At 44.5% G+C, this 12,262-nt stretch overlaps 1 protein-coding gene across 1 annotated transcript in view; it reads right to left on the bottom strand.

The window, feature by feature from the left end:
* The window catches only part of LOC119389651 (DNA repair protein SWI5 homolog), a 70,614-nt gene that overhangs the window by 53,150 nt on the left and 5,202 nt on the right, over positions 1–12,262 (bottom strand). The window contains exons 3-5 of the mRNA XM_037657011.2: positions 11,387–11,435; positions 7,803–7,915; positions 830–924 (exon numbers count right to left, since the gene is read on the bottom strand). Of these exons, the coding sequence (XP_037512939.1) occupies positions 830–924; positions 7,803–7,915; positions 11,387–11,435 (257 nt within the window). The remainder of the gene's footprint in view (positions 1–829; positions 925–7,802; positions 7,916–11,386; positions 11,436–12,262) is intronic.

Genomic DNA, 12,262 nt, shown 5'->3' with positions numbered 1-12,262 from the left:
ACCCTTTCCCTACTGAAGACCAGCTGGGCTCGTCCACGCTGAAAGAGGTGTTTGGAGGCGCCGCAATTAGGCTACTATGGTTCATTTTGTTGTGTTGCCATTGGCTTGAACAGATGGTGCAGTGGAAAATTTAAAAACGCGCTCAAAGTGTGCATTTTGGTTGAGAGAGGACAGCATTCTGGTAACCCCAGTTACAAAATGGCGTCCTCCGCTGAAAAAAGAGGGGGGAAAAAAAATGCTTTTTTTTGGAATGAAGTTCTCCTGCCTTCTAAATCAGTGGATTGGGAGACGCCGATCGATGTAAACAAAGCCCCGTCCAAGGCCCTCTTTTCTCGGGCTCTCCTGTGCACTATCTTTTAAATTTCAGAGAGCACGGCTCGTCTGTCCAGCTGTTTCTGACAGCTTTCTGTGCTCTGTCTACAAGGCAGAAATAAAAAGAACTTTGAATTTGAAAGGTTAGGGCACCTCCCGTCGTGCAGTGCAGTGAAGCCAATCTTCTGCACGTTTTCAAAAAAATATTTTGCTTGTACCTTAATAAAATGCCTTTCAATAGTTCTTTTAGTTGTTTCAAGAAACGTAGAATCAAATGGGCAAATAAAAAATCAGTATTTTTGTGTCGTTTTTGGCAAAAAAACTCGGTAGGGAAAGGTTTAAACACACTGGAGAAAAGCAGCTTGCCAAAAAAAAAAATAAAGATGGACCAAAAGGGCCCATTTTCCAGTGAGGGAAAATGTGGAGCAACCAAACTAGCTTCACAGAAAACTCAGCAAGATGAACAACAATCATGTAATAATTACAAGCGTCAGATAATCATCAGCAAATGACTCACCCAGGCTGCCAATAACTTGATGAGCAACGTCCTTGATCCGGTTGTAAGTGTGCAGCTGCTCCATGTGCCAAGGAAGCTCTTCTATGGTGCAGCCCCTGAAGACGCAGCAAAGATGGCCACATCAATTGAAAATGAATTAAATTGTGCAGTTTTACGTGCCAAAACCACAATCTGATTGAGGCAAGCCGTAGCCAGGAGCCCTGATTTTGACCATCTGGGATTCTTTATTAGAAGCTCCTAGATATAAATACACTGTCAATATTATTGAATGTAACAAAAAACATGGCACAAAAGAAGGTTACACATGGGAGCAGCGCTTGCCCCGTGTCATACTTTGCACTCAATAATATTGTCATTATGCACCAACTAGGCCCCCAAAAAGACATTCTACTTTTTGCCCCCATCGCCATGCAGCTGCCATGACTGGGAATCGAAACCCGCACCCTTGCTCTTAGCAACACAACACCATGGCCACTAAGCCACCAACGACGAGTAACAGCGGTCACAATAATAGTCAAGGTACGATGATCCTTAATTTCGCAAAAAATGGCAAGCAGAGGGCATTACGCCGCAATGACCTTCACGTTTTAACATCTGAAAAGGCGGGATTCTTTGTTTTAGCGCCAGAGCGCCTTTTTGTGAAAAATCAATGGCTGGAATAGAAAAGAATTTCAAGTTAGTCAATCGAAAGCCCGTTAAGATTAAACAAGTGCTGTCGTTCCTTCATAGCCATAATGTCAAATACTTAGCAACAGTAAAGAAGGCTTAACTTGGATATATTTTTTGCTGCAAAGACTCACAAAATTAACATTCCGTTCCAAGCAATAGCCACTAAAAAGGACAACTGGCAGCAGTGTGTGTCGACCTACTTACACAAACATTTGCAATCATTAAACATTATAGATCCGTTCTTGGTACAGAATTCGAAAGACCTTGTTTACTTCCTTGTTAACTCAAATCCTGGCGATTGTAATATCTTTAGCGTTGACGTTGAAGACCTGTACTATGGCATACCATATGACGCTTTGATGGAAAGTGTTAAATGCTGTATTACTGAGGGCAATAATGAATTAGCCTTTACTAGTAGGAGTGATGTGTGCGCTTTTCTCAAGATAATCTCCTATTATTTAGCCTCAATCTGTGTAGAATGGAAGGGTAATTTATATCAACTGTAGCGAAGCATTGGAAATCTGTAATGGGTCGTCCTCTCGAGCGTCTTCTAGTGGGTCGTACTCTTCGGCTGTTCTCTCAGAGTCCACGCTCTGTCTTGACTGTCGCCGTTGTGCTTTGTCGACTATTGCTGTCAGTAAACGCCTTTATACAACAAAGTATTTGCATTGGATGTAGAGTTCCTCTGGTGCTCAGTAATATTTTTCTAGGCAGGGTAGACAGATGTAACCTTGCTGACAGCATACTCAAAGTGCTAAGGTACGTGGACGATTTTCTAGTCGTCGTTCACAATTCTAACTTTGAACAGACTGCTATTAACGTTGTCGACATTTTTCACAAATGTGGTTCGGGTTTGATGTTCACTCATGAAGTACCACAGAATAAAGAATCACAGTACTTAGATGTGAAGCTTAAACTAACAGAAAATTATGATCTGGACTTGCATCCAAGATCCGAGACACCTGTTCTAAACTTTAAATCCGCTCATTCGAAAGTCGTGGAAAATGGGATAGCTTTCTCATTACTGTTTTCCTCCCTGTATAAATCTTGTGTTGACAAAATTGCCGAAAGCCGTGTGAAACAGATCAAGCATCTGAGTGGCAGGCTTTCCAGAAAGTGCTATCCAGGTGAATGTGCAGAAGCTCATAAAATGTATAGAAGTGGGGATGCCCATCGCAGATAACACTTCCAATTCTGTAGAAAATTTCAATGTAATTCTATATGTACATAAGACGTCACATGCGTTCAAAAAAGTAGCTGATCAGTATAAGATAAATGTGGTCTTTTCTGCTCCTAAAAAAATGGTATAGTTGAAAGGCACAGAAAAGTTCAGGTGTGATTCTGGACCTTGGAGCATCGACCATATATGATTGACAGCTTTCCGCGCGCTGCCGAGTGCCACGTATTTTTACATGTATTGCTATCTAGCGTGTAGCATCATCATTAGACTTTGGGCATAGAGGCAGCGATACAAGAGAGAGAGATTTGTGGGCGGTGGCACGCGTCCATGGCATTGCTTCAGGCTGTGCAAAGAAACCGACGTGAATCAAGTGATTCCGCTGCTTCAACAGCAAATTTTTTTTACGAGTCGAGCAGCAATGAGTCTGAAGATGACTCTGACAGCTCGGATTTAATTTCGGAGAGCGATTCGGACAAGGATCGACCTGGGATTTCAGCCAGTACTTGTAGGGGAGTGTAGTTTCACATTCGCGTCTCTCGCAAGTAGCCAAAGAGGCTTGCTGTTTGTTCACATTATTTTGCTTCTGCCTCAACAAACTTCATCCGTCAGCTTCTCCATCTTGACGATGCCAGCCCTCCTCCACTCCCATCCGCAAGGCACAAGCCAGAAAAAGTAGGCAGGCGCAAGAATGGCTGTTATGAACAGAAGAAAACCAAGCTGAAATGTTGTTTACAGTACATGTAAAGCAAATTTGTGTTTTACTACTGCGCGGAACTGTTTCGTTGAGTGGCACAAGTGCCATGGGGCACGAGTAGTGCACTTGTTTTGAAGCAAACCAAAAAAAAAGTGTTGTAGATATGTGTACCAAACTTTTCAAAGTAAGAAAAGAGGCAATGAACTTGAAAATGGGGTACCAGCGAAAACACAGAAAACACGTACACAAGAAGATCGCTGGACTTTCAACTGTGCTTTATTGAAAAGTGCATTGCCGCACAAGCCATGTTTTGTATATCTCGATTTTTTTTTACTGCAGTATTTTGCTCAAGTATCTACATTTATTCCAACTTTTTTTATGTTGTCCTTGCAGCAAATGTTCAATAGGACATTTTTTTTCTTATTACTATTATAACCTTTATGTTGTTATGATCGGCCTGCCTGGCTTGGCGCCGCTTTGACGCATGAGACGTTGCGGCTAAGACTACCCTGATTTCTTCCGGGTCAGCGGTTCCAGAGATGCCCCAAGAGCGGCGACAACACGAAGGTCGTTCGTCTAATATTTTCAGGTTGTCTGCGCCCCTCGTAAAACCCTTTGGGCACGCCTGACCGACTGACAGATTAGGAAGAGTTGTTGGCCGTCGAGGCGGCTTGCTTTGTCGTCAAGGTGCCCCGGACAAAGGACCCAGCGTCTGGGAACCGTCTGCGGATGCATTTCCCACGTTCTCCGTGGCGCCTTGTTGCCGCTGTTTCCACAATTCGTGGTCTGCCTCGCGCATAACCATCATTGCAACAGACTACGAAATTGACTTCCACGTAAGACTCAACGTCTTCGTGCTGTGCCGTGTGTGCGCGGTGGGCAGTGTTTTTCCCTCGCCATGGGACGAACTGGATGTGCCTCTTTCTCCTTTCGTGGGTTGGGAAGGAGGCGGCGTTTCACCTTCCCCTTTTGGGGGCGGAGGTGAAGATGGAAATTTTCATTGGACTGTCCTGGCCTCCATTGTTTTTTCCTACAGGGAACCCTGGGAAGGCCAGGACATAAAATGCGAGCGCCGATGCGCTCCCGACGAGCTCTCACAAGTTCTCTCAAGCTCTCACGAGCTCCGAGAGCTTCCATGATGCTAACCCCATCATGTAGCAACACGCTATCTGTAAATAAACGTTACTGTTAACAGCTCCGGGCTCCTCTCCTCGACATCTCCCCGGGACTCTGGCTGGCTCCGGTCCTCTGGGCAGAACCCCGAATACATCAATGTGTAATATTTCAATCTGCATGAAAGAGCACTTCATTAGCTTCATTTTGATGTACGTAACACAAATATAGCGCTAGGAATTGATTTAAAAGGCCTCTAAACCATTCTCAATATATTTTTTTTTAACATTTCAAGTAAACGCGTGCATCGAGTTCAGAAGCCGTCACGATCAACAATGCCAAACGCGGCAGCGCTACGAGCCACCCCACAATTTCCCAGAAAGAGTCCTCTCCGTGCACATTCCTCATCCCTTCAACGTTCGCCATGACGTCAACATGTCGTCGTCTACAACACGTGTTTGTCCGCTCGCTTGCTGCTCTTCCTCCTCGCACGGTGAGGAGGAACCCTCGGTTAGGAGGAGGAGGAGGAGGAGAGATGAACGGAGCATAGCGAAGGAAAGAGAGAAATGAGCGAGGGCGTTTTTCGTACCACCAAACACGTGTAACTTCGCTATTATATCACCGTTTCGACTCGTGCACAAATGCAACACCACAAGTGAATTTCAACCTCTGGGTGCTCTAGGGGCCCTTTAATAATAAAAAAAAAAAACAACTTCAGAGACCCTTGCTCATTGCCTCTTTTTTACGAGGTCCCGAAAGAGTTAAAAAAGGCTGCACTGTAGAGCACACATCGCGCCTTGCCAAGTGGGAGCTGTATACCATGTCTACTATGTTAGGCAAACTGGTCGCTGCCTGAATCGGACCACAAGCGCTCGTCGGAAGGCAACGCTTACTTGCACGTTACTCGACACTGTTGGCAACACGGATGCACCCCTAACTTTCATGACACCATCTGTATTTTCAAGCATAATAATCAGGCTACTAGAGAGATTGTTGAGGCTTACTACATCAACAAAAAAGGCAACCGATGTGCAAGCATGCCTTCAATAGCAGTGCACAAATTTCTTTCCTGAATCGTTTCAATACATGTACATCTGATCACCATTTTAACCTTTTGTAATCTGTGCAGGAGCACATGTTCTTGGCTATCAACCATGTCAGAAAATGTGGTACTTGGTCATGGCTTAAAACAGTGTGCGTTCTTTCTAATAAAGTTAGTTGTGTGTGGTCTACTTCTATCTTGCGTTTTTGCGCTGCCATTTCCAAATGCATTCCAACTTGCCCAAATGTCAATTCTTTTGCAGCACACTTTAGTATTGAGAATTTGACCACAGATAAATCAAGGCTGTTTCTTTTCCCTGTAGAGATTTCTAGGGAGAAACCTAATGCTCGCCTAAGTGCCTTTTGATGGGCTGCATGACTTGATGGGCTATAGCTCTAAAAGACAGACAAGTAAATGCATCAAGCAAGCCAACGACTCTGAGCTTACTGATGTGGTTGCAAAGACACAACAACAGCCACTAGTATTGCATGCAGCACAGCACCAGCCACCTTTGGCATAGAAAGTTTCCAGAACCAGAAATCACGCTGCATCATCCAGCACCCAAGGCAAACCTCCGCTGTTCGGGATAGTCAAGCATAACATCCTGCTTATATTGAAAACTGATCTACGCCCAGTCGGTGAACATTTCGATTCCCATAACTGATACATTACGCATTGAAGAAATATCCAGCACAACTCTTACCAAGTCCCTGTCAGCTCAGACCACAATGGTGGTACCATATTTCAGGCCTAGACAGCGCAAACTAATGCATGAATACACTGTCCCGTTCCTGCTCAAGAGGTCACCTCGCAATGCACCAAAATACAGAACAGGCTTCAAAATGTGTCCACACATGCAGGCTGTTTTGTTCAGTCTTTGTTCTTTCTGTATATTTTTTTTTCTCTGAAGGTGTATTCAAACACTCGCCTTGAAACCTGCAAAACAAGGCACAGGGTCTCTTGTAAATGCTTATGTTTCTCATAACAGCCCAACTTGAATTATTCAGTTTTTCAACATTCCCGAAAACATTTAAAGCAAACTAGTAAAAATAGGTAGTCGTCAATAAACATACGGGCAAATTGTTATCCATTTTGTTTGATGCCGCTTTTTACAATAACAGCTGTTACGTCGTCTCGCAAGAGGCCCCTTTACAAAATCCTTTGACAGAGAATCTGCAGTGGTTTGCAAGGACTGAAACTACACAGCCAAAAGAACAGCAGTTTAACCTTCCACTGGTGCTAAAATCCACGGCCTACAAGAATACTTTGCTTGAACAACACAATCGCACCACCCGCTCAGTGTTTCTTACAAGGTGGCCTCCTTTGCTCACGTGCAGTTTGCCCCTACTGCACGAAACAGCGAGACTGCACATAATAAATGCGCCAGCTCTGGTGCCAGTGCCTCACGTAATGGGTGAACATCAGAGTTCTTCAATCAGTCATAAACTCTGTTCTGGACATACCCATGGACGGAGCATGCCACCTGGGACAGAAAACATGCCACATAGTCCGGATCGCTGCGGCCAGTGCTGTCATGGCACGAGTTGTGGGAGCAAGAGAAGTACTTCCAGTAATGGTGTAAGCCACAAATGAAAACACGCACTGCTCGTTCCATCGCTCGTGGGCTTGTGCAACGCAGCACACAAAAATGGCTTTTATTAGCTTCAGGTGGTGCCACAATCGGTGATTTTGTTGATATCATGCCCAGGTTTTGATACATGGAGCCTATGGAGAGTTCAGCAACTCATACGGTTGAAGAACTCTGGGTCAACATACGAAAGAAGGGGAATTTAAGGGCTCATTTTCTTTGTTAACGACCAACAAACAAGCCAATATAGGGGACGTTATTTGTAGTAATTGTGAAATAAATAAGGAGAAGTTCAAGTGGATCAAAAGACAACTTGCCACCGGCAGGTACTGTACCTTCGAATAACGTGTCCAATGCTCTGCCAAGTGAGCTCAATTCAGCGAGCTACCAACGTCTCTCACTGAGCTATCAGAGATGACGATTGCTGAAACACTTGCTATGGTCACCGTATTCTACCAGTGCGAACCTACAGGTCCAGGTAAGGAGACTAACACAGAAAGCTGAGGAGTGTGAGCAATGGCAGTGGTTTTTGAGATGGCACTACAGATAAGGAGCCTTAGGTCATGTGACGGACAGACCAGTGGTCAGAACGGGCGAGTCCAGTTGAGAGTGTTGGAAGTGAAATCGGCGAATGCCCAGAGCGTATTTTAGTGGAACGAATTCAGACACTTGTGGTAGCTCACTCACTCTGCTTTGAGCTGTTCAATCTCCTCGTCCAAGAGGTGACTCCTTTTGCGGAGACCCGCCAGCTTCTTCTGCAAGTCCTGAACACTTTCACTGCTCACAGGTGCGGCCTTCATCTGGAATGAACAGCCAATCACTCCTGGTCAATCCTTTGGGAACACAACGAGGCAGTGGTTTGGGTCCTCACCCCCCTCGTATTCAGGCTGGGGGGGGGACACCCTTTGCAAGTGTCCCCCCTTGACCTTTCAAACATCATACGTAGTTGAATTGCTTGACAGTTGGGCATAGCGCACTCTCCTTAAAATCAACTCTGAAATCTGAAGCCCTTCCAATGAGTAGAAACCAAGTACTACAAGAGTGAAAGGTGTTTTTGGTTCACTGTAGACGTCGTGCTTTCTCAAGTGCTATGAGTAACTTCTGACATGCTGCATATGTTTATAATGTTGGCCTTTGGAGCGCAAAGTAAAGAATCCTTGATCATCTACCATTATTTATGTAGACGATTTGATGGAAGCCATTGACAATGAAGTATGAATGCGATTGCTTGAATATAATAGTGTTATTAGAAAAAAAGTCACAGTTTCGCCACAACGGCGAAGCAAAGAATGCGATAGCAACAAATTGGAATCTAACGTGAAGAACGGAAAGCAGCTCGAAATCGTCAGCGCTTCGCTCGAGCCCAAAGGACGCACGAAAAGAACGCACACAGGACCAGCGCGAACTATTATACGTCACAGCTCGATACTTGAAGCACACTGCTAAAACATAAAGCAGGACGCACGAAACGAACGAACAGGTACACACAGGACGAGCGCGAACTAAATGTCGCAGTTGTTACTTATTTCTGTTTGAACAGCGCACTCCTTTCGCAAACGCGGCTGCTGCAGCGAGCGAAAGACCTTCGTTGCGCTCCTTGCGCCATCTCGCTGGCAATGAAGAAACGCTTATAAGCGTGTGCCGTCTCTGAGTCCGGCCAGCGGTAAAAGGTGTGTAGATAACGCTCGCCGTTAGCTCCCTAGAGGATCGGCGTTTCGTGGCGTTGTGGCTAGCTCCACGGCTGTGGACCGAGAGGTCCCTGGTTCGATTCCGCGCTTCGGCAGCATTTTTCTAAATTATTTTTCTTTGGGACTTTCATATATATATACATACTTATACATATACGGTGAATGACGGCGACGGGGATGGACAAAAACCAGCCGAGACTGTCCATATAATTGCTATCGCAATAATATCCCTGGTGAATATAGACGCACTTTACAAGAAAGATTCCAGGAGCAAATAATGGGAGGCTAAGAGTATACACACTTGGAGCTGAAGTTACAGAAAAGCTGTACCTTTACGCATTACAGCAACAACAAAAAAAGTGCTAGCATTTTCATTTCATCGGTTAAACCGAATGACATATTAGCTAGAAATATGCTAGAGCCTATACCTACGAGTTACACTTAGAACTAACTATGCCAACTATTGTATTCGCTGCTCAGGCCCATGCTGGTTTCTTTTTTATTTATTTAAAAACACTATTTTAATTGTTACACAATTAAAAATAAAACATATATTATGAAAAACAGCATGGCTGCCATGGCATCAAGATGTGTGTGTGTGTGTGTGTCCCCTTGAGATTTTTCTGGATTTATGCCACTGCAACAGGGCACCAGTCGATGAGACGCGATACAAACTGAACCAATGGCGGATCCGCAACATGCCCACACTCTTTGATGGCCAAAACTTGAAGTTGTGTCCACCACTGTCACTGTGATACCAACTGGCAAAAGTCCAGCAATTTTCACATGGGAGCCAGATAAGCTGATGAATATTGTGTAACCACAGTGCTCGGCAACAGGTGTAAAGAGTCGCATACAGTTTGTTTAGTGGAGATGCAGTGTAGTTTGAAAACTTTTAAAAGAGCAGTGTACACATGTTAAGCGCTCCTCTTCCCTCTGGTTAATTTCTGTACTTATAAGCTCATCATTATGATTGCCATTATGTTCTGGCGATTGGCAATGAATGATGTCCAGATAAGCTTAACAGTACAATCTTAAAGAATCTCCCATGCAAAAAAAAAAAAATTGGAGACACATTTGCAATAAGAATTTGAAAGGTGAAGAACACTGGAACACAAGGACCATGACATCGTATTACATAAAAATTGTTTTCATCATCCATTCTTGTGGCCTCCATCATAGGCTGGCATGATGCCGGGTCAATGATCTTGCCAGTGTCAGCCACTCGCCGCAATGGGTGATAACAAATGAAGCACTATAAAATGCAGCCCTTCAAAATGTATAAAACGCAAGATAGCTGCTACATGCAGTTCAGTACTTGTTCCCTATGCACCAAAACCACAGAGTAAGAAACATTCAGGAGGTGCAACTCCACTACTCGAGGCGACCGGATAACGTCACGCTGCCGGAGAGCCACTTCATGCTGGCGATGTCTGGCAAGGGAATTGCTGCTGTTTCGCTTTCCGATGGAACCGGCCACGTGCGATGCTCCCACTCCACCTTTTCCCTTGAAGACTTGCGCCCGCTTTTGCAGGTTTCAACAAAACACATGTGCCCCATCTTAAGCTAGCAAATGCCGAAGAAGATCATACTTTGTGTAGCAGTGTTATTACAGCCCTCTAGCAGACGCTGACCTGAGCTGTTACTGAGAAGGCAATCTACAAAAAAAAAATTAACGTGTCTGCAGAAGCAAACGCCACTGTTGTCTGCTCACAGAACAGGCGTGGGCGTGCTCACCCGATCGGTAGCGCTTTTTTTTTTTGCGGTTGCGGCTTCGCAACGCAATACACCGCTAATTGAAATGCCTCCATCGGTGCATGTTATTTTTGTATTTTTGTGACATTATCTGGATGCCCGCCGACGCCTGTTGTAACAGAAGTTTCACCTCTTAAATATTTCTTTCATCGTGACCAAAGCAGAAGTGCATATCAAATCTCTGTTCTGGTGTGGCTTGGAATAGGGATAGGCACTTCATTTATTGAATCCGCACATGTTTTCAGAACGAATAAAATTCAGGTTACATGCTTACAGTACATAAAAATTAGTTATTGAGCCTCCAAACTGTAGAGGTCGCTACTATTGTGCTAATAGGTGGCGCCCCCCTCCTTGATGTACGTGATGTACGGAGTAGAATAAAGTTAGTTGTTGTTTGGGTTCAGTGGCGACCGGTTGTCTTACTGCGGGCTTGACCGGCGCTCATGCCATGACTGCGTCGTATTCTCGAGTGAACCGATAACACTACACAAACTTCTGCTGGTAACTGTACAGTCGCGCTCAATATGACTTGCAACACAGGAGCGCGTGGCCTCACGAGTTTAAAGATTGTGCATGGCTTCAACTTGCTTCATTTCTGTAACTTAATATTATTTTCTTATTTGGGAACATCCTCCAGTGAGAGGACGGCGTTTAGTTGCAGAATTAAGGGCTAGTGGAAGGAATGCACAATCCTTCAACTCGCGAGGCCACGCACTCCCGCGTTACAAGTCATATTGAGCGTGACTCCATAACTGTGGGCAGCACTCGCACAGCTAAGAGTGCTTCTGCCTCGTTTTACTCAATAGCGCACACTTCCACACCACTTACCGGTGAGCAGAACGGACGATGGGCCCCAGAAAGACTGGGTCGGGATCGCCTGCAATAAGCAGTGTATTCTCTGAGAAAAAAAAAAGTAGCACCAAGAAAGTCACAAAGGGCAGATGCAATGCATAAACTGACACAAAAGGGCAAAATATTGCCTGCCTCACAAAGCATACATTTATACGTAAGGATCTTCCCAGTTTGCAGGACTGGTGCCAAAGAGGGCAGCTACCCATTTGAAATGTTAACCTGCCCCCCCCCCCTCTGAAGAACTTGTCTCATTGCAGCTGCCCCCCTCCACAGGCGAATAATCCCAGTTCCACCTCTGCCACTTTACTTAAACAAAGGGAAGAGAAAAACCAATTTTTCTGGTATTAGTAAGTTACTCCTTCACAATACCAAAATCACCACACTTGCCGTGACAAGACGCTTGGTAAGCGAGAAAACGCACAAACAGAAACAGAAACCACGTTGAAATTCCTGCACCAATCTCCATGACGCCATAGATCTTGACGGCATCTAACAGGACCTGCGTAGTTCCTAATCAGTAAAGATGAAGTACATTTTCCTCTAAGGGGACCAGAGACTTAACATACCAAGTTTCAGGAAATTTCATTGAACCAGAATACATTGAATACAGAAAATACACTTTGAAATCTGTGACTTGACATGTGGAGATGAAACTTAAGAACGAAACTTTGACCTTGAGTTTCTCCTCTATTAACAGACCCTATGATGGTGAAATTAATGAGTTTTCAAAAAACTGACTCATTGTTTCACTTTAGTGTCGACTGCTGACGAGCATAGTTGTCATTAAATTTTGTACCAATGTAACCAATGATTACTATAGTAGTAAAGAACGTGTGACATCATGAACCTATG

Source organism: Rhipicephalus sanguineus, chromosome 1, assembly GCF_013339695.2.
Source record: "Rhipicephalus sanguineus isolate Rsan-2018 chromosome 1, BIME_Rsan_1.4, whole genome shotgun sequence".
NCBI lineage: Eukaryota > Metazoa > Arthropoda > Arachnida > Ixodida > Ixodidae > Rhipicephalus > Rhipicephalus sanguineus.
The sequence above is the reverse complement of the archived record's forward strand: the minus strand, read 5'-3'. Positions and strand labels throughout refer to the sequence as shown.